At 41.2% G+C, this 20,215-nt stretch overlaps 1 protein-coding gene across 1 annotated transcript; it reads right to left on the reverse strand.

Moving 5' to 3' along the window:
- Positions 1-18,742: 18,742 nt before the first annotated feature.
- CLDN14 (claudin 14) lies at positions 18,743-19,453 on the reverse strand. The gene has a single exon (XM_090031631.1). It carries the CDS (start codon positions 19,451-19,453, stop codon positions 18,743-18,745), a length of 711 nt encoding a protein of 236 aa, XP_089887757.1.
- Positions 19,454-20,215: the final 762 nt, after the last annotated feature.

The raw sequence follows: 20,215 nt of genomic DNA on the forward strand, positions 1-20,215 counted from the left end.
CTCATCACAGACAGTTCATTATTTTGTTCCTTCTCAAGCAGACTGAGTAAGCAGAATTGTTATTCCCCACATCTTTTCAAGCTTTGTGTATCTATCCATTACAACATAGTATTTAAAACTATAGGAAAGATTGGCTGAACCAGTTTGGCAAGGGTTAGCCCCTTAGTGCACAGAAGTGCTTGGAAGCCCAGAGACAAATCCAGAAATGAGGACATGGTAGTAGTGGATTTAAGATGCAGTATGGAAATGTTTTTAAAACATTTTATGTATACATGTTTATTTAGAAAAGAGTAATTAACTAAAATTACAGTTGTTAGATTGTTTGCTGCTTCCATGTGTGATTATGCACCGAAGAAAGAAGTGTACACAAAAGAGCATGTAAAGTTATTAATTTATCTATTTATCTTTAACTATGAAGTTGTGAGTGACTTCACAGAGTTGTACTGAGATTTGCTACTAAGTGGGTGCATCTACACAAGATGCTTAATGCACACTGGGCTAATTCTACTGTGAATTAGTGCAGCTGGCAAAAACCATGCTAATGCACAGCAGATTTAGTCCAATGCACATTTAGCATCACACAAAAATGTTCATCTGTGCTAATGCACAGTAGCACCAATTATGGTGCATTAAGGTTAGTACTTGTTATTACAGGTTGTACCTGCTTTGACCAAAATAGTTGGTGTTGGGAATGTTGGGACTGATTTTTTTCCTATTTTAGCAGCCTCCTACAGTCGATATCTGGGTACTTAGGGCTATTCCCTCATGGGAAGTCCCCCTTGACTTTCCTGCCATGTCTTGATTTTAAAATAGAAAGAATGAAGAAAAGGGAGGCTCCTATGTTACTAAAGACTGCTGTAAGCATGTCCCTTCAGTGGTGTATTCATGGAACCCCACCTTCCCTACACCTCATCCACTAGCCAACCATGTTCAATGGGGCTCCAGTTATTCTAGTTGTGACCAAATGATATCTTATGCTTTTCTCATCTCTGGGTCACACACAAACCCTCCTTATATTTGGGTTAGAAAAATCCAGTTATGTCCATCAAGGATCCTAAAAAGTCCTTACACACAATACTAATTCATAAAAAAGTCCAACATATCAAAGTAATCAATTCATAAGAGCAATAATTAATTTTAACCTCAACTGAAAATGCAGGGATCAGTTCATTAGTTCCCTGTCAGTTGTAATACTGACTTCAAAACTCAACCTTCAGGGTGAGGTTTCTCCCCCTTTCTCCTGTAGGCATGCTCAAAGCTGTTTCTTTTCCTTGTTTTCCTTTTTTTTTTTTTTTCCTTCTACATTACCCTACTTGCCAGGTACATGTCCACCAGGTTCTGGCATGGGTTCTTCCCTGGGTCCTTCTTCAGGGTTTCTGTTGTTGGGCCCCTCGATATGCATTCTCATGCAGGGCCTTCTACTTCTCTGTCCTGCATCACAAAATATCTGGAGACCCCACTGGCTCTCCAATCTGGGGGAAAAGCACGGCTGCCTACTCACCTCCCTGACAGGGTCAGCGGTCTTATCCTCCAGACTGGTGTACCTGGTCTTTGTAATTCTGGTGGTGGGCATGGGCTTCTGATGTCAGAGCATACCCATTTCTTAATGCTCAACATGAAAGTGCTCAAAAACTGCAGTAGTAGCACTGCTTGCCCTCCAGCTCTGCTCTCTCAGGTACAAATCAGCCCATTCCTGCCCTTACCAGGCAATGCTGATGGGTGGGTGGGACTTTGGCTGAACAGCCCGGCCCTTTATTGTGCTGGGGTTTATCTGTCCCCTTGATCACTCAGTGGCACAGGCACTAACCTTAATGCACCATAATTACGGCGCATCAATGAACATGCAGACATGACCAAGCAGTACAAAAAAAATTCACTCTTTAATGATTAAATTTGGCCTTTAACTTTGGCACTATAATCTTTCAGAAGACAAATGGGTTTTCCAACCTTTTTCAGAGGAAGTAGTTTAAAATGCTGCTCTTATCTTTAATAATGGAAAATTATAATACTAAAATGACCTCCCTGATGCCTGCCTTCATTAATTTGGTGGCTTTGTGGTCCATCGTAGTTGTCTGACAATCTGATCCCTTCCCATCACCAGGACTCTTATTTTAATAAGCATCAGCAAGGTGGAGACTTGTTAGGAGAACCTGCCACCCAGCAGCAGGTGCTGCCTGGCAGGAAAGTTTAGTACTGAGTAGTTTACAAAACATAAAGGCGTTACAGATCTGCAGCTTTATCAACATACAGCGTTGACTAATTAATCATTTCTGGATAATGCTCTATGACTAAAAGCCCTGAAGATATGATCTAAAATTCAAATGGAGACATGATGTTTGTGCTTCTGAATTTTTATTTACATGACACATAAGCCACCTGCTTCCCAACATATGGCACACATCTGAACAGACACTGAGCTACACAAGGAAAATTATATTATTTATCATTAAACATGAAAAAGTGTATTAGGTGCTTCAGAAGGGAAAAAATGAAAAAAAAAATAATTCCCAGAAGAATTTCTAAACCTATCTAATTATATAGATATGATGCAGCAGAGGACAGGAATCAGACACTGTGGAAGGAGACTTACTTCTCTGAGGAATGGAGAAATGAAGAGAAGGAAAGGTTAAAAAAATTGTCCTTAAAAGCATCCTTTTCTCTTACCTGAAAATAAAAAGGCATCTTACATAGCTTGAGTTACAAAGTTGAGGAAGAAAGATGGAAAGAAGGAACATGGGGGCTAGTCTGGGCTTGACAGTCTGTGATACAGTTTCTCCAGAATTGTTTGTTTAAATAGTTTTTCATTGGAAATGTTCATTTGTTGTAACTGAAACATTTTGTAGGAATATACCACTTCTGACTAAAGCGTCATTGAGAAAAGTTTGGAGGGGGAAGGGAAGGGGAATGAAGAGAGGAAGAGAGAAAGATTGAGAGCCACCATCCCTGCCCCAGAAGAAGTAGCTTAGGTGGTCAGGGTATTCACCTGGGATATGAATTAGACCTACTTTTAAGCCTACGGTCTTCTCCAGATGACATTAGACAGGCATTATTTCATCCCAAAGGAGACTGGAAAAGGTTTTGTAACCCTGAACAATTTTGTAGGAGGGTAAAACTTTCTTGTCTGGCTCTGTTCTGTCTTTGCTATACTTTCACCATAGAAAAGCTACTGCTGCTGCTGCTTTTTTTGACAGGGAGCCAAAGACTACAGTAAGAGATCCCTGACCTTCAAAATAACTTGTGATAAATGATTATCATACTGACCTACTTTACCAGTGTCTGTTTTTTTCATTTAGCTTTCCAACTTCAGTCTGTCCTCGTGCTGCCTCAAACTCATGTAGAAACAACTTCTTTTGTTCACAGTAAGGAAGTTTACATTTTTGGCATAAAAAGACACGTGTGGCCAAAGATGTCAGAGTATGAACAAAATACAAATAGCCGTCCCAAGCTATTACAGGCCAGGAAAAGTTTTTAAGTTACTATGAAAGGAGGCATTGCAGTTGCAGTTATAAAGAGCTACCTTGTGATATTTTTGTATCCACTCTTATTTTTATAATTTTATTTATCTAGTGTTTGCTAATGTTGTGAAATACAGTATTATAAGTCTGCAAGTTATGTTGCATAATTTCTCATTAGTAGAATATTTTCTTCATTCACACTTTGATATCTGAGTGTGAACCATAAATAAAGCAACAAATACTGGTATTAAAACCAAGCCAGTCATAATATTTGACCCTTTCAACATGGCTTGTTTTACAACTACTATGTTACTATCTAATTTTATTAGAAAATTCCCCATCATGCCCAGATAATTCTTTCACCCATTTTGAAAGACTCAGCTGGGAATCTTGGAGTAGTAGGTATCCATCCTCTTCCAATTTATAGGCATTTCCTATGTTTCTTTTCATACATTAGAATATTACATTGGATGTATAAGTTCGGCAACTGAATCATGCATACTGTCTGGTTGCTATAGTTAGATTAAAATTAAATAAATATATAGAACAGGCTCTCCCAGCGGGCTGACGGACTGCTCAACTGAAATATAGATGGACATGCTTAAAAACAATTAAAGCTGTCTAGAATTTCTAAATCAATAAAAGGATGTGTAGAACTTAAAAAAAATTCTCAAGCTAACTTGTAAAACTTTTTCTCTTTTACTTATCTTTTAAGACCTTTGTTGTTGGTATTGGGTTTTCTCTGCTGTGGCTGAGGGTACACTTGAACAGTATAAAATATAAAACAGTATACAATCACACAAAAATATTTTAGGAGTTAATAAGTTCATATGTACTGAGAAAGATGCAGAATGAAGAATTCAAGCCCTAGTCTATGGAAAGCACATTGGGGTCAATTTTAAATGCTCCAAGTTCCATAGGGGTCAAACTTAGTTTCTTTATTCATAAAGGAAGAGTAACTGACTTCAGATAGACTATCCAGGTGTGGTGACTTGAGGAATCTGAACAACTCATGAATTCTGGTTGATATGAAATTATTATGCAGTTATTACTAACATATTTTGAACACCTTTGACAATGTATTACTGAAAAGGCTTCCAATATGTATCCACCATACTGAAAATAGAGACCATTTACCTGTAAAGACTATTCATAGAAATTATAGAAAATTAGAGTTGGAGGGGGCTTCAGGGGGTCATCTAGTCCAACCCCTTGGTCAAAGCAGGACCAGCCCCAACTAGATCAACCCAGCCAAGGATTTGCAGGGTCTTTAAAATCTCCAGTGCTGTAGATTCCACAACCTCTCTAGGCAGCCTGTTCCAGTGCTTTACTACCCTCCTAGGAGTAAGCTGTTACCTATATTATGTATATAAAATGCTAGGTAGTAGACCTGTGCGAAGCAGCTAGTATTCGCTTCAGATTCAGGTTTGGCCAATTTGGGGGATGGTGATTCAATTTGGTGATTTGAATCACTGTCCCAAGTCGATTCAGCTGAATCTGATTCAGAGATTCAGTTGCCACCGAATCAGCCAAATCTCCAAATCAAACAGGGCCCATCCACCGCCCACTCTCTCAGCCCTGTCAATGGCTGTCCTGCCTGGCCCCAGCATCCTGGCTCTTAAAAAAAAAAAAAATCCTCACATTCACCAGCTGCTGCCAGGCAGGGGGATCCCCACTGAACTCCAATACACCATGCTGTGGGGGGGGGGGGGGCACTGCTACAGAGCCCTCCAACCCCAACCCACTCTCCCAGCACCCCCCATCGCTGCCCCACCCAGCCCCAGCATCCTGGCCCCCACCCTTTTTTTTTTAAGCCCCACACTCACTGGCTTCTGCCAGGTGGGGGGGGTGATCCCTGCTGCCTCCCACTGCCCCACACTGCATGGGGGGCTCTGCCATGAGCCCCCACAAGCTGCACAAGTGATTGTGGGGATTATTTTTTTAAACCGCGAAGGCACTGGTGCTGGGCAGGACAGCTATCGAATGGGGCTGGGAGAGTGCCCAGGGGATGGGGGCTCATGGCAGAGCTGCACATGCAGTGGGGTGCAGCGGGGATTGCCCCCCTGGCTGGCAGGAGCTGGTCAGTGCAGGGCTTTTTTTTAAAAAGAGCCCAGATGCTGGGGCTGGGTGGGGCAGCCATTGATGGGGCTGAGAGAGTGAGCAGGGGTCAGGAGCTGCTCAGGGGGCTGGGGATGGGGCTGGGGCCTGGAGAGGCTCCCCCCATGGTCCCCTCCTCCCTCTTCCAGCCCCTCCCCCCGACACTTACTGGCACGGAGTCCAGGTCCAGCTCCCTGTGGCAGTGAACAGGGACTGCCCAAGTCTCAGAATCTCTCCAAATCTTTCCTGAATCAATTCAAAGAGCTTCAAATTGATTCAGACCTTTTTAATTTGTCTCCCAATTCGATTCAGATTCAAAGATTCAGCTGCCAAATCGGGCCAAATCTCCTCCAAATCAAATCCGCACCTGAAGCTTCGCGCAGCCCTACTAGGTAGTAACTACACTGAAGGTCATTAAGATATTGAGTGGCCTAAAGCAGTGTTTCCCAACCTTTTCCAGCCCAAAGCACACTTACCTTAATAATTTTTTTCTTCAGCCTGCCTGTTAAGGCATTCCCCATCCTCATACCTGTTGTAGTTCATTGTAGCTCTTTGCAATGGCAAAATTCTGTGGCATGCCTGGTTATTTCTGACAGCACTGGTTGGGAAACTCTGGCCTAAAACACCAGTACTCAACCTTAGAATCACAGAAAATTAGGGCTGGATGCAACCTCAGGAAGCCATCCAGTCCAACTGCGTTTTCAAGCAGGTCTATCCCCAACTAAATCATCCCAGCCAAGGCTTTGTCTAGCCAGGTCTGAAAAACCTTCATGGATGGAGAGTCTACAACCTCTCTTTGTAGCTTGTACCAATGCTTTACTACCTTCCTAGTGAGAGAGATTTTTCCAGTATCTAACCTAAACTTCCCTTGCTGCAATTTTAGACCATTGCTTCTTTCTCTACCACCACTAAAAATAGTCTAGCTCCATCCTCTCTGGAACCACCCTTCAGGTAGTTGAAGGTGGCTATTAAATGCCCTGTCAGACTTCTCTTCTCCAGACTAAATAAGCCCAGTTCCCTCAGCTTCTTCTCATAAGTTAAGTGCCCCAGTCCTCTAACCATTTTACTTGCCTTCTACTGGACTCTCCAATTTCTCCACGTTCCTTTCTGTAGTGAGGTGCCTAAAATTCGAGGGGAATAATCACTTCCCTCAGTCTGCTCTTTCTAATTCTTTAATGAAGAATGGATTTGGTAAGTTGCAGGGATGGATCCAGGATTTGGCAAAGGGGAGATGTGGAAACAGCCATCCTCATTGCAGAGGTGGCTGCACCCCTTCTCGCAGCCTCCTCCCCTTCAAGCCACCAGTGTAGACAGACTGCACTGCAGGAAACTCTGGGGACTTTTTAAAGTTCCCAAAGCAGGTAAGCATTCCTCTTTTTCCTGTCCATACTCAGAGTTGTGTCTTCTACCCTCTGTCCTTTCCTTCCCTCCTCTCATTCTCTAGTCACTGCTGCTTTCCCTGCTGTCCTGGTGGCAGAGGAAGATTCAGAGCTACTCTTGCCTGCTGGGGCCAGGCTGAGCAGGAGCTGGGTTTAGCTGGGAACAGCAGCAGCAGCAATGAGGAAGGGTTCAGTTCCCTCACACTGCCCAGTCTTCCCAGAAGTAGGTGTGGAAAACTGCTGCCACTATGGCTTCCCTAGGGGAGCCCAGTTCCTATGCAGTCCGTCTGGAGTGGGCAGGCATAGCTGTGAAATTGCCCAACCCTTGGGACAGATGGAAAGGCAGCAGAGACTAGAGAAGGAGGGGAGGGGACATGCCTCCAAGCAGAGAAGGCAAGGGAGGATTCTCCTTCTCTTCCACTTTGAGGACTTTTTTAAAGTACTCGGAGGCTCCAGCAGAACAGTCCAGTCTGAAATGGGAGTGTAGCCATGCCACTACACCTCCTCTGGATCTACCCCAGAAAGGTGATTACTGGGACTGGAAAACCAGTTTTTCTTCATTTGTCCTAGTTTGAAGACATGCCTGGATATTGAGCAGCCAAAAGGTACCAAGGACTGACCAAATACACCAGGTAACATAAGAGAGTTTTAAAGGAGTAGCAAAGTCTCACAGAGATGCATAGGAAGCATTAGGAAGAGGGAAGAAATGAAACTGGCTTTTGTAGCCTGTGAACCTAAATGAGTTACAAGAGGTCTGAGAAGAATAAAACATGAGCTAGCTGCCTACCTACTAGGGCTGTGCAAAGCACCGTTGTTTTGTTTTGAAGTCCGTTTTGCCATTTTGAAGGGACAGTGTTTCATTTCATTGTTTCATCTTATTTTGACATTTGTCCCATAGGCTATAATGAGGAATCATGAAAATGCCTATAACATTGTCATTTCTTGCCTGATTCAGATGCAAATTGCAGAGATGGTAACTCCTTCTGAAGGCATGAAGCCTGCCAAGTTTCAAGGAGATTGGTGCAGAGATATCTCAGACACTGCCCTTCAAAATCTTGAAAGCAAAATTTGCTAGCAGCGGCAGCCCCCTGTCATTCCACATGTAAGTCAAGGCTCGCACTCCCAGGAGGGCTGCAGGGATGTGCCGGACTCCTTGTTGGGGTGCAGGCCTCTGGATCTCTGCCAGATGACAGAAGGCTGCTGTTGCCACCTAGGACCAGTGCTGGACACAGCCTGCACCCAGAGCCAGGGAAAACAGATACTGCCACTGGCCCCAGGCAGCAGCAGCAAACTCCTGTCATCCAGGCACAGATGTGGGGGCCCACATCCCTTGGAGGAGTCTGGCAGAGCCCTCCTGGAGGTGCAGGCCCCTGCATCTGCACTGGATGACAAGAGGCTGCCACTGCTGCCTGGGACCAGTGCAGCTCCAAGGCCCCATGGAGCTCAGCCCAGTGGCAGGAGGCAGAGCGCAGCACTGGCTCTGCCTGACTCCCACACCGGGCTGAGCTCTGAGTGGCTCCGCGGCCCCATGGAGCTCAGCCCAATGGCGGGAGGTGGGCAGAGCCTAGCTTGTGCTCTGCCTCCTGCCCCCCGGCTGAGCTCCATGGGGCCGCGGAGCCACTCAGAGCTCAGCCCAGCGTGGGAGGTGGAGTGCAGCCCTGCTCTGCCCACCTCCCGCCACCAGACTGAGCTCCATGGGGCTGGTGCAGCTGATTGGAGCACAGCCTGGGGGTGGGAGGCAGGCAGAGCCAGCACTGCACTCCAATCAGCTCCGCCAGCCCCATTGCGCGAGGCAGGAGGGGCCAGGGCTGCACTCTCCGCCAAGCTGAGCTACATGGGGCTGCAGAACCACTTGTAGCACAGCCCTGGCTCTCCCCTGCCTGCCAACACCGGGCTGCTTCAAAACTCGAAACATTACAAAACTTCTGAAATGTTTCAAGTACCCTCATTTTGTTTCAAAGCTGTTTCGATGCTTTTTGTTTCATTTCAGTTTTGCTGTTTTGAGCTCAAAATGCATCAAAACAGCTTTGAAATGAAACGCTCAGTGAAATTTTGCATAGCCCTACTGCCTACCTGTCTGATGATAGTCAGCCCCATGAGGAATGGGAGAAATAATTTGAAGGGAGTTCTGTTCAGGATGTTTGTTGTCTTCAAATGATCTGACCTCTCCTGTTCTTCACCTTTTTTTAAAAAAACCACTAGTATATGTTCCAAAACTCTGTGCAAAGCCTAGCTGTATCTTTGTCAATTTGCTTACATTTGTTACTCAGCTCCTAAAGAATTAAACTTCTTACTTCTTCTTTAAAACAGCCAGCTCAGGCTTTTCATGAGGTTTCGGGAAAGGGTAAATGTGTATTATATGGGGTGGTGTGGAGTCACTATTGGGCCCCAGGGACCAGCAGGTGGACTGTAAGTTCCAGCTCTCACAAAGGGTGCTGGACAGAGGGGCTGCACCCTGGTAGTGCTCCTCAATACCCCCAGGGTAGGTTCAGCAGCTGGACTCTGGTTGTGGGTCAAGCTGCTGGATCACCTGACAGCAAGCTGCTGGATAGCCAGTGAAGGGCGCTGGGTGAGGTTCTGTTACACATCGTGTAGAAGGGGAGTGGGATTTTGCTTGAAAAATCTTGTCTAGCTAGTGATATACAGGTTGAATGAATAGGCATAACCCAGGAAGAACCATAAAGAATTACTAAGACAGGAATATACCATATGTGTGCCACATGAACTGACTGTACTCATGGGGGAAAAAATGATTGAGACCTTTTGAACTCTCTGCTACTCCCCTCTCATAGCTACAGAATGGTGACATATGCTTCAGTGTTTAGGATATGAACAATGGTTTCATAAAACTTCAGGAAATACTAACAATTGGATAACTTACCCTTCAGTCTGAAGACATTCCTATGATTTGCTACAGGGCTGAGGTCATAAATAGAATGCTACCAGCAGAATTCTTTAAACTATGCACAGCCCGCAGCCTCTTCATTCACACATCTCTTTCCAGAGTGAGGTGACGGCAGTCTGGCATAAAATGGCACACATAATGTGATGTAACATAGTACAGTTAAAATGAATCATTGCTGAATTTTCCAAGAAAGATACACTGTCTTATAAAATGACAGTGGCATTTATCTTGTAAGCAAAAAAGTTTCACGTTGTTACCGATTGTAATGAAGCACATTGAAATGGGTAAGATGCTGTAGCTCTGCAAGTGTCAAAATTCACTTTTTTGGAATCCTCTAGGATTAATGATTTAAACTACTCCTCTTGGCTAACATAATGGTTATTGCATTTGCATGCCCTTCCCCACCTCTTAAGGGACTGTTCAAATGTTTGTTATATTGTCTTCTAATGATTCACTCACAAAGCTGATAGGTAAGTAATACTAAAATTGAGAATCAAGAGGTCTATGCACTTGGAGCAGTCTGCTAGTTTATTAGGCAATACATCAGTTCCATTAAGCGAAAGTGCTTTACATGAGATTATTTAAATTTTAGCAGTAAGAGATGGAATCTACACATTAACTGTAAAAATAGCAGCTTTTGAGAACTCATTTATTTGTAAGGAGTAACTTTGATTATAATGTTGCAATAAACAGCGACACAACCTCCTTCACAAACAAGGATTTGGGGTAGAAATCTGAATCTTAAATTGTAAATGTCTGAATAAGGGAAAGAAACTCAGGATCAAACACATTTTGGTCTCTTCTTCCTCTTCTTTGGTCAGGTTCTTTGTATTTGGATCCAGTCAAGTTGGCTTAGTAGATAGAAAGGTTCTAGAGTTTTCTGGATTTTTTTTGTCCTTGTGTGATATTTTCTCTTTTTTCTTAAATAAACTGAGCCAATTTTCTCTGAGACTGACAATTGTCATTGCCTAATGATATGTCACGTCTCTTCACAAGCTCCTTCTTTCTGCAAAAAAAGGGATCGCTGTAGACTTCTTCACTGTATGAGATGTGTGCTGTGTTTGGATTAAAGCCCTCTCACGGTCAGCAAATGTTTCAACATACTTATGGCTGTTAGATGCAAATGTGAGACACAATCTCCTTGGGTTCTGTTGAGTGTGACTTGGAACCTGGCACATCTGTCCTCTTCTTTTTTCCTTTTTAATCAACCAACCTTGTGAGTGGTGACAGCTACAGGAGAATTCTTAAACTCCCACACTGTGGTTTATGACTATGGTAAATGGTGTTATTTTCTCAGTGGTATTTAAAACCTGGTGTGTAACAGCTATGTGATAGATATTTGGGATCATTTTCCCAGAGTTGATCTTCATCTTTTTCATTTTATTTTAACTGCTTTGAGAAAAGGACAAAAAATCCTTGATGACTTCTCAGCAAAGTAGATACCGTCTTTTGGAGTACATCTTACAAATGTAGAAGAATTGCATTTGCCAGGAGTGGGTTTGTCCCTGAAGAGTTGTTTCTAATCATTATTAGGTCATATTTATTGTCCAATTAACTATCAGACCCCAATGATTCTTTTCACTGATCCTCTACATTCTTTTATTTTTCCTTAATTTCTTCACATTTAATTCTTGACATGAATAGAATTTGTACACTGATCTTTGGAAATCGCATATAGCAGTAATAATTAATTTTAAAATTATCAGCTTCCACATCCACCTTTTGTTACAGTTACAATGTGGGAGTGTCAAACAAGACAGCCTATGGGGCTCCTGGAGAGGCCAGGATTGGGGGGAGGCAGAACATGCAGGGCTAAGGCCTGCCACTGAATTCCCGACTCTGGAGCCCTGTTGGGAACACGTGTCAGTAGCAAGGAAGCAAATGATGGCTGCATTAAATCCTGTTCCACTGCTTGATCCATGGCCACTGCAGAGTCCAGATCAGGCCTGAGAGCACAGGTGAATTTAACCTCCTGACAGCATGAGTTCAACAGTGTAAATATTAAAAAGCAGTCTTTCCACCTTTCAATAAACAGGAGGGTACATTACCACAAAACCATGCATCCAATACAATGTACTAACTAAAAATTAGTGTATGATATACCACACATACATTATTACCTACACACTGAGCATTTTTTTTCCTTTACATTTATGTTTAGACCATAGCAAGCCAAAAGAGCAGACATATTTTTGCTACTGGGGAAAGTATCTTGGAGATGATTTTAGCTTCCATGGCACAAGAGCCATTGTAGTGCACATTCAATAATTTTCTTTGTGTATTGATTTCCATCAAGACCCTATCACCATTTGTACAGGGGTGTAGGTTGTAGCCATGTTGGTCTAAGGACATGGGCAGACAAGTCTAAAAAAAAGATATCAGATTCACCCAAAGAACCTTGTCTGCCTATCACCATTTGTAGAAGTCATGATGAAGATGGTGCACATTTCAAGTGAGATATTCACACGCATTCAACACTGACCTAGCTCTGTTCTTGTTGGAATCGATGAGAGTTTCACCACTGATTTCTGTGGTGAGCAGTCAAGGCAATATCAAGTGCTTTTGAAAATCCCATTCTGCTGCTTCCATTCACTCCTTTTAACTTGTAAAGAGACATGAATGCCCTTACCAAATTTCCCAGTTTACTCAGAATTACTGCAGACACCCATGACTCTTAACATAGTGCCAAATCCTAAGGTCCTCATTCAAGTTCTTACGCATGGAAACCCCCATTGACGTCAATTAGAGTTTCCCATAAATAGGCCTGATTGTGTTAGACTCCTTTGAGGAAGTGTTAGGAAGATGCGGGGGAGAGAAGAAAGACACAAGTCTAGCAGCCAGAGTAAGAGCCTTTAAGCTGTGTTATGTTGGCGTAAGTGAAGCATAAGCTTTGTGTTGACGTTCTGCAGTGGGGTGAATGTTGTACCTTACTAATGTGGGCTCTTCAATAGTTTGCTAATTTTTAATAAAAACTTTTCACTTAATCTTTAATAAATTACCCAAGACTTCTTTCCCCAGTGGAAAATGCTGATATTTATTGTAAAAAAAAAAAAAGTTTTTATAAGTGGACTACATTTATAGTGGTATTCATGAACAAAAAACTGTTATGTAGGTGTGAATATATGTGTATATTTATTATAGTAATAACCAATTGCAGTTAAGTTTAAAACATGTATTATTGGCCTCAATATTTCCATGATAGAGCTCATGGGCATTGAAGATCATGTAACTTAAGTATGGATTTTCTTTTTACTTTTTTATAGTGAAATAGCTGTGTAACTTTTAAAGTTGAGATCTACTGAAGACAGTGATGTGGATGAAGTAGGAAAACCATAGCATCTGGATTAGCATTCTCTACATCTAAAGGGGCCTCTCCTTAGTTATTTTCAAAACCAGAACACACACACAAAAAAAGACCCTTTTCAAAACCATAGATCTGCTCATGATCTCACACCTTAGACCCTTAGTTCTTTTTTGGCAGCGCTGCTCCCAAGCAGCGCTAATTATCCCCAATTCTGTAGTCATAAATGGGTTTTTTTCTTCTCCAGGTGTAACACCTTAAACTTGTCTTTGCTGAATTCCAGTTTTTCATCTATAGTCCAGTTCTCCAGTTTATCAAAATCCTTTTGAATTTTAAATCCTGTTTTCCAAAATCTTTGTAATTCCTCCCAGTTCTTTCTTTCATTTCTGAATAACATAAAAACTGCTAGTTTAGCAAACCTGTAGGCAATTTGCAAAGCATTTTGATGCTAGTAAATGAAGAAAAGCAGGAAGTGAACAGTGCAGATGAAAAATGGGAAGCCCTAACCAAGCAGCTGTACCCATTATGTTGAAGCAAGTTTATTTTCATTGGGCGGGCACATCTACACGAGATGCTTACTGTACCGTTGACTACTTAGTTGTGCAGTAAGCACCTTGGCATCTACACGTGTCCCTATTAGGCTGGAGTATATTAAATTACTGTGCAGCTGTAAGTAAAAAAAACTCCGCAGCAGCACACATGTAGACACTGGAGGGACTGGCAGGGGCACATGGGTGGTTGAGTGTGGGGGCTGTTTGCTGGCTAGCCCTGCATTGAGACAACCTCATGACCCAGCCAGCACTTCCACAGCACACTGAGCTGGGGGGACTAGCCCAGCCTGGCAGGATAACTCCCTGGGACCCTGCTAGCCAGGGCTGATCCGCCCCAGCTCAACATGTTGTGCATGAGTAAACTGCGGAGCTTATTGCTGCTGAGTTCATTGCTTCCAGGTGCACATCCAAACAGAGTAATAAGCTCTGCAGTTTATTCATGCACCATAATTGCACATGTTGATGCGCCAATTGTGTTTTTTTTCATTCATCTCCTGCTAATGAGTCTGAACAATTATCTTGCTGCTGCAGGGAAGGTGTGGGATGAGAACTGTGAAGGGAGTATGTCTATAAAAAGGGGCTGCAATACTGGGAACAGGAACTTCCTTCTTTCACCTGAGACATGGTTTTGAAAGCACATACCTCTGTCACATGATAGACCATTACCCATCAATTTGAGGTGACTACTAATCCAACGCTGTAAATGTATCCCTGCTTTACAGAAAAGGTGGGTAATATAGAAAATATTTGAGAGCCCTTGTTCAAAATGCTAGTAATCGTCTCCTACCTCTGCTTTTCAAGGCTAGCAATTCCTTCTTGACTTTTGTCCTTGTGTGTCTGACACATAACCAACTCTTCAGCAGTTTAAAATTTGACTGAGTGAAAAAGGGCAGTTCATTGCAAAGTGTAAGTAAAGTGCGGGATTATTTTGTCATCTTGCCCTTTTCTCACAGGACCAGCATGAGAGAGATTAAATGAAACTGACATGCATTAGCAGGCCAGCCTAATTGAGCATGAAGTGCTAAGCAAAGTTAAAATAATCCAAGCCAGATATGGATTTGAAAGCACTGCCATTAAGAACAGTGATCAATACAAATGATTATGGCATTTAAAAAAAAATAAAATTGATCGTCCTTGACTGAGGTGGGAGGGAGAATACATGCACGTCACCAGAAATGACTATCCAGCTCTATATTAAACTGTGTTGGTGAAATGGTCATTTTGAGTCTTCTTTTACAGTCTCACCTCCACAGACAAAGTCTGCCATGACTTTGATTCTGTTTGCTAGCCAGGATTTTTAATTAAATGCTCTATAATAGACTTGGAAGTATTAATAATAAATACATTTATGAATCAAATCCTTCCCTAACTAAAGTTAATGGAGATGAGATTTCATCATTAGATATATATGTACAGACACATAGTTGTTAAACATGTATTTAATATTTTATACATTGTATAACATTATATATATATTATTTACCAGATCAAATCTGCACATTTCACTTTTTAAATTGGGGTGGGTAAAATGCGGCCCGGGGGCCAGATGCGACCCACCAGGCCATTCTAGCCGGCCCGCATGGTGCACCTAAAAAATTTAGAAAATTAATATTTATCTGCCCTGGGCTGCCTGTCACGTGGCCCTCGATGGCTTGCCAAAACTCAGTAAGCAGCCCTCTGCCCAAAATAATTGCCCACCCCTGGTTTAGAGACACAAAAATTCCTTTTTTTAAATCCCCGGATTTCTCAGCAATTTGCTCACCAAAGAGATTTTCACACTATATAGTATAAAATGAGCTGACAAAATGAAAGGATTTTCTTTATGCTGAAAGCAGAAAATGAGCTAAACAACTTTTCCCCAGGAGGCCTGTTTCAGAAACAGTTGTGAAAGAAAAAGTGAGGGCAGTCCATGTACCTTGTTTTATGGCCTACTCAGGTATTTTAGTTGGTGAAAATCTTCATATATAAGCAGGTTTCTAGGTGAAGGGAAATGCATCAGCTGGCTAAACAAGATCTATTTCAGATATGTTTCTTGTGTCACTGGCAAAACAGCAGAAGATCTGGCTCATCTAGAAGTCAGGGAAGGAAGTGCTGTGGTTGTTGGTGAGAACAAGAAAGACCATAGGTAAGATCCAAATATACAGACAAAGGTATGGGAATCAGTTTTTAAGTAAATGAGTGAAGTTGGAAAAAAAACAACCTGCACAAAATTAGCCTTCTAAGTGCCAGGCAGACATCACAAATCAATCTGTAAAATAAATAAACAAACAAACAAAGCTCTTAGGTGAAATTTTTAAAGAAATGCAGGCAATTTAGACACTGAATTTCCATAACTTTTAGTCACTGCTGTGAAAAAAATCGATATCATGAGTATCTTATTACACACGATGTTCTTTTTGTTTTAGATCTGCAGAACTTCTGACCCTCAGACTAGTGTTTTTCTCCAGTCTCAGTTACCATCCAACTTTTTCTTGACCTTTCTGATGGAATAATATTATTTGGAGTAGATTGTGGGCCTACTCAGAGGAGTAAGGCTCAGACTTCACTCTTTTTCCTAAGATCTCAAAGCAGAGTTTCATTTTACACACCGTGCGAGCAAATCCTGCCCTGATCTATGCATGCACAGCTATTGTACATTTCAGTAAGAATACTTTTTGCCTAGCCAGGGGGCAGAATTTGGTCTGCTAATGTGTGTGGCTAAAGCTTATCAGGGTAGGAAACTAAATTGTTGAAGGCATGTTGAACTCAAATCTGTTATCTGAACTTCAATGTGGTGCATTTAGCTGTTGAAGTCAGCCCATATTAGTATCCTTGACAGCAAAGATATGAATGTCTTTTTTAAATAATTGTTAAAAAAATTAAAAAATCACTCATTCCCTGTCTCCTGGAACTAAATCCATTGGTCCACAGTACACTATGAAATAAATCATTCCATTATTTTATTGACATCAGGGCACTTCCAGATTTTTGCCAAGAGTTTCTAAACTGTTTTTACTACTGACACATTCATTTAGTTGGGAATTTGTTCAGTAAGAATACTACTACATTAGTTATCCCACTGCACAAACATCTTGGCAAGTAGAAATATTTATCAGTATGTAGCAAGCATACTATATAGTGATACAAGCCTGTTTCCTGGGCTTGGACTTAAGTTCTAGCATTTATGACTATCCAAAACCTTTGTTCAAGTTTGATATTGTACCACGTACTGTAGAATCAGTCCACTGAATTCTATATAAACGAGCACATTTTTTAGGCTACCTCTCATCTTAAATGACCATCCCTAAAAATACCCTAATGAACTAGGGCCTATTCTGTTCCACCTTTATTAAGAAAAACAATTGTGTAAAACAACCAGGTTTTGCTCATTTCCTGAGTGTCAGAGTTCCTCACTAAGATAGCTTTGCGGTCAGTTTTATCAATCAAATGTCTGACATTGCCCCAAACCCTACTTTTGTGGCTCCCGACAAAATTGTGTAAAAACTTAATTTTGGTTAAAAACATAATAATGAGGATAATAAATTGCATCAGTGCCAAAAGCTTCCATGTCATGTTTCAAGCCAAGTGTGAATAAAAATGGATGGGTGATCATCCTCTAGCAGAAAAGGTTCATAGTGAAAACAATGGAAATGTCAACAGAATTTGAGCTTTGCTGGTGCTGCCAGGTGACGTTGTAATTACATACAGGCTTTTTGCCAAACAAAGTGAACTAAACTTAGTTGACTTAGTCGTTGTTGGAAGTATTTTTTTTATTTTTTTATCGTTCAGTGGAGTTATCAGAAATCTGCTGTTTTTATTATTAGTGATGGTTTTATACCAAGATCCTCATGTTGTATTGGTTTTAATACAGCTAGGGCAGATATTTGTATTGTTTGAATATCTTGTGGAATAGCTGCATTCTACATGGATTTTTAAACTAAGGTTCTTTCAAACACTGGCTTCTCTTTTGACTTTGCTCAACAGTCAATGCTGCAATCCATGGTTTTAAAATTGTTTATAATTTCTTATATCTTCGAAATGAGTTTGATACACACCTTTCTGTCAAGAAAGATTCCTATTGACTTCAGTGAACTTTTGATCAGGTTCCAAGTATAATAAAACACCAGAGCTGCTTCTAATAAATTATACTTTTGATTATTCTGAATTTTCTAGGACAAGACAATAGAAGTAATTATTCTTCTCAGTGTAATAAATAGGATTATACTGTAGCAGAAAACTAGCCATCAGTCAGAACTTACTGGAAAATGGAACTCCCATGGTAAATCCTGATATTTTTCCCCATTCTGAATTGGAACAAAAAGTCACAATTTCTATTTTTTAAATGGTTCTGAAACGGGAATGTTTCATTTTCATAATGTCTCATTATTTTGTTTCCGTAATATCCTAATGTTTTCCTTTGTAAGGTAGAAGTATTTTTTAGATAAGGTTAATAGTCTAACACAATATAAAATAGTAAATACAAGATATTAAGTATAATAGATGCCTTTAATATTATTAAAATTAGTAGTTCACTACAATATACAAGTTCAAAAAACTGAAACAAAGGGATAAAGTCAAAATGAAACATTTTACCTTATCAAAATGAAATATTTTAACATTGCTTAAATGGAAGTGAGAAAGAAGAAAAAGAAGCAATTAATTGAAATTAACATGTTCCCATATTCAATTGAGATAGAATGGAATATCAAAAAATCTGCCCAGCTGTACTGTTAACCCCTTAATATTTGTGGAAATTTAAACGTAACTAAAAATGTTGCTTTTAATCAGATTTCTGGCCACATCCCAAACTGAAGTACTTTGACTTCACATAAGCAGATGTTTGCAGTCTTTGGAATATTACAAAATCCACCCCCGCCCCCTCCCACTCCCCCAACCATTCACTCCCCATTTGGAAGCAAACTATTTTATGTTCACATTCTTTCTTTGCATAAAAATAGAGCAATGGTAAACATTGCAACAAAACTCTCATAAATTAAATGTAGTCTTTTGTTTTGTTTTATGACATGCAGACAAATGATAAAGCAGCTCTGACCCACAAGCACGTCTTGGGGAACTCACACAAAGTCATTTAATCTGTAGCCACTATGTGAAGCTGATGTCAGGGAAGAAGCATGGTTTCCCTTGTAGGCAGTTGGTGGTCTATATAAGGGAACACCCCCTGTGGCACCTCGTGGTTGTGGCTGATAAGGGATGTTGTTCTCATTGTCTTGGCATGATGTACAAAGTAGAGCTCCACCAAGTATAGTCAAAGATGCAGAGACAAAGCCAAGGTAAAGAGCTTGCCCTATTTTATACTTCATTCCATGTGGAAGCATGGGGTTGTAGAAATCTGTGACTACATCATTGGTTGTCCAAGAAATGGATACCAAGCATATAAGACCAGCCAGTATAAAAAAGATTCCTCCACAGACTGCAATAGAGTTTTTGACAGAGGCCTCTTTGGCACACCGAGTGCACTTCATGCCAACAACAGACACCACACATCCCAGTGTGGAAAGAACACAAGAAACCACCATCATGGCACGGGCAGCTTGGAGGTCACGAGGTAGTGCAAGCTGAGATCGGTGGACCTGACACTGATAAATGCCAGTGCTATGCCAGATGCACTCCATCCACAGCCCCTTCATATATGCAACTGCCGTTATCATATTGGTGCCCACATGTGCTCTTCTCCACCAGTGAAGCAATATAGTAGCAATTAATGTTCCCATTAGACCAAACAGACTGAGGAAGAAGCCAAGTAACTGAACAGCCATGCTTGCCATGTTAATGTTTGTCCTGATTATTCCCTTTTAATATTGTACCTCCGCTTGAATTGTTTCTGAAAACATAGGCTGTTCTTGAGAGATATGCAGCCGTTTTACTTTGACACCTCCTGGTCTCCTAATAAAAGGTAATTGAGGGAAAAGAAGTTAAATATTATCCAAATGCATTATTGCTCTAACCAGTAAGGTGCATTCCAAGTACCGTTAGTGTAATAATTAGCATAGTTATTGCAGTTAAGGCTATTCTGTGGAAGTAGTGGGAAACTAAGCTTACCTCCTCACTTACATAAACAGGCTTCTCTAACCCACTGGGAAGAAAACTTAAAACAATTTATGAAATTGAAAAAGTATTTTAAATTTAAATATTCTTCTTCCCAATAGACTCCTCAGAAAAGCATGACTTCCTTTTTAAAGTAGAAAATTAGCAAGTGTTAACACTTGGAATGAATGAGATTTATAAAGTATGCATGTGAAAGCTACTTTACATGATGAAAACATTCCCAAAAGGTCATTGCAGGACTACAAAAACAATGAGTGTATTTGCTCAAACTAGGGAACAGGGAGAGTGATTTAAAACCTGTGGAAGAGGATAACAAGTATTGGATTAAAGTTACTTTCCCGCACTTGCCAGTATTTCTTGAGGTTGTATTTTAATAAAGCAACTCAAAGGGGAATCATTTTCATTAGCCTCTGTGGAGACAGAGTTTATGACTTTAAGTTGTGGGGTAGATGACAGCATGTGAAACCAGATGTGCATCCCAC

This window comes from Crocodylus siamensis, chromosome 1 (genome assembly GCF_052110815.1).
Source record: "Crocodylus siamensis isolate JL-2025a chromosome 1, ASM5211081v1, whole genome shotgun sequence".
Lineage (NCBI taxonomy): Eukaryota > Metazoa > Chordata > Crocodylia > Crocodylidae > Crocodylus > Crocodylus siamensis.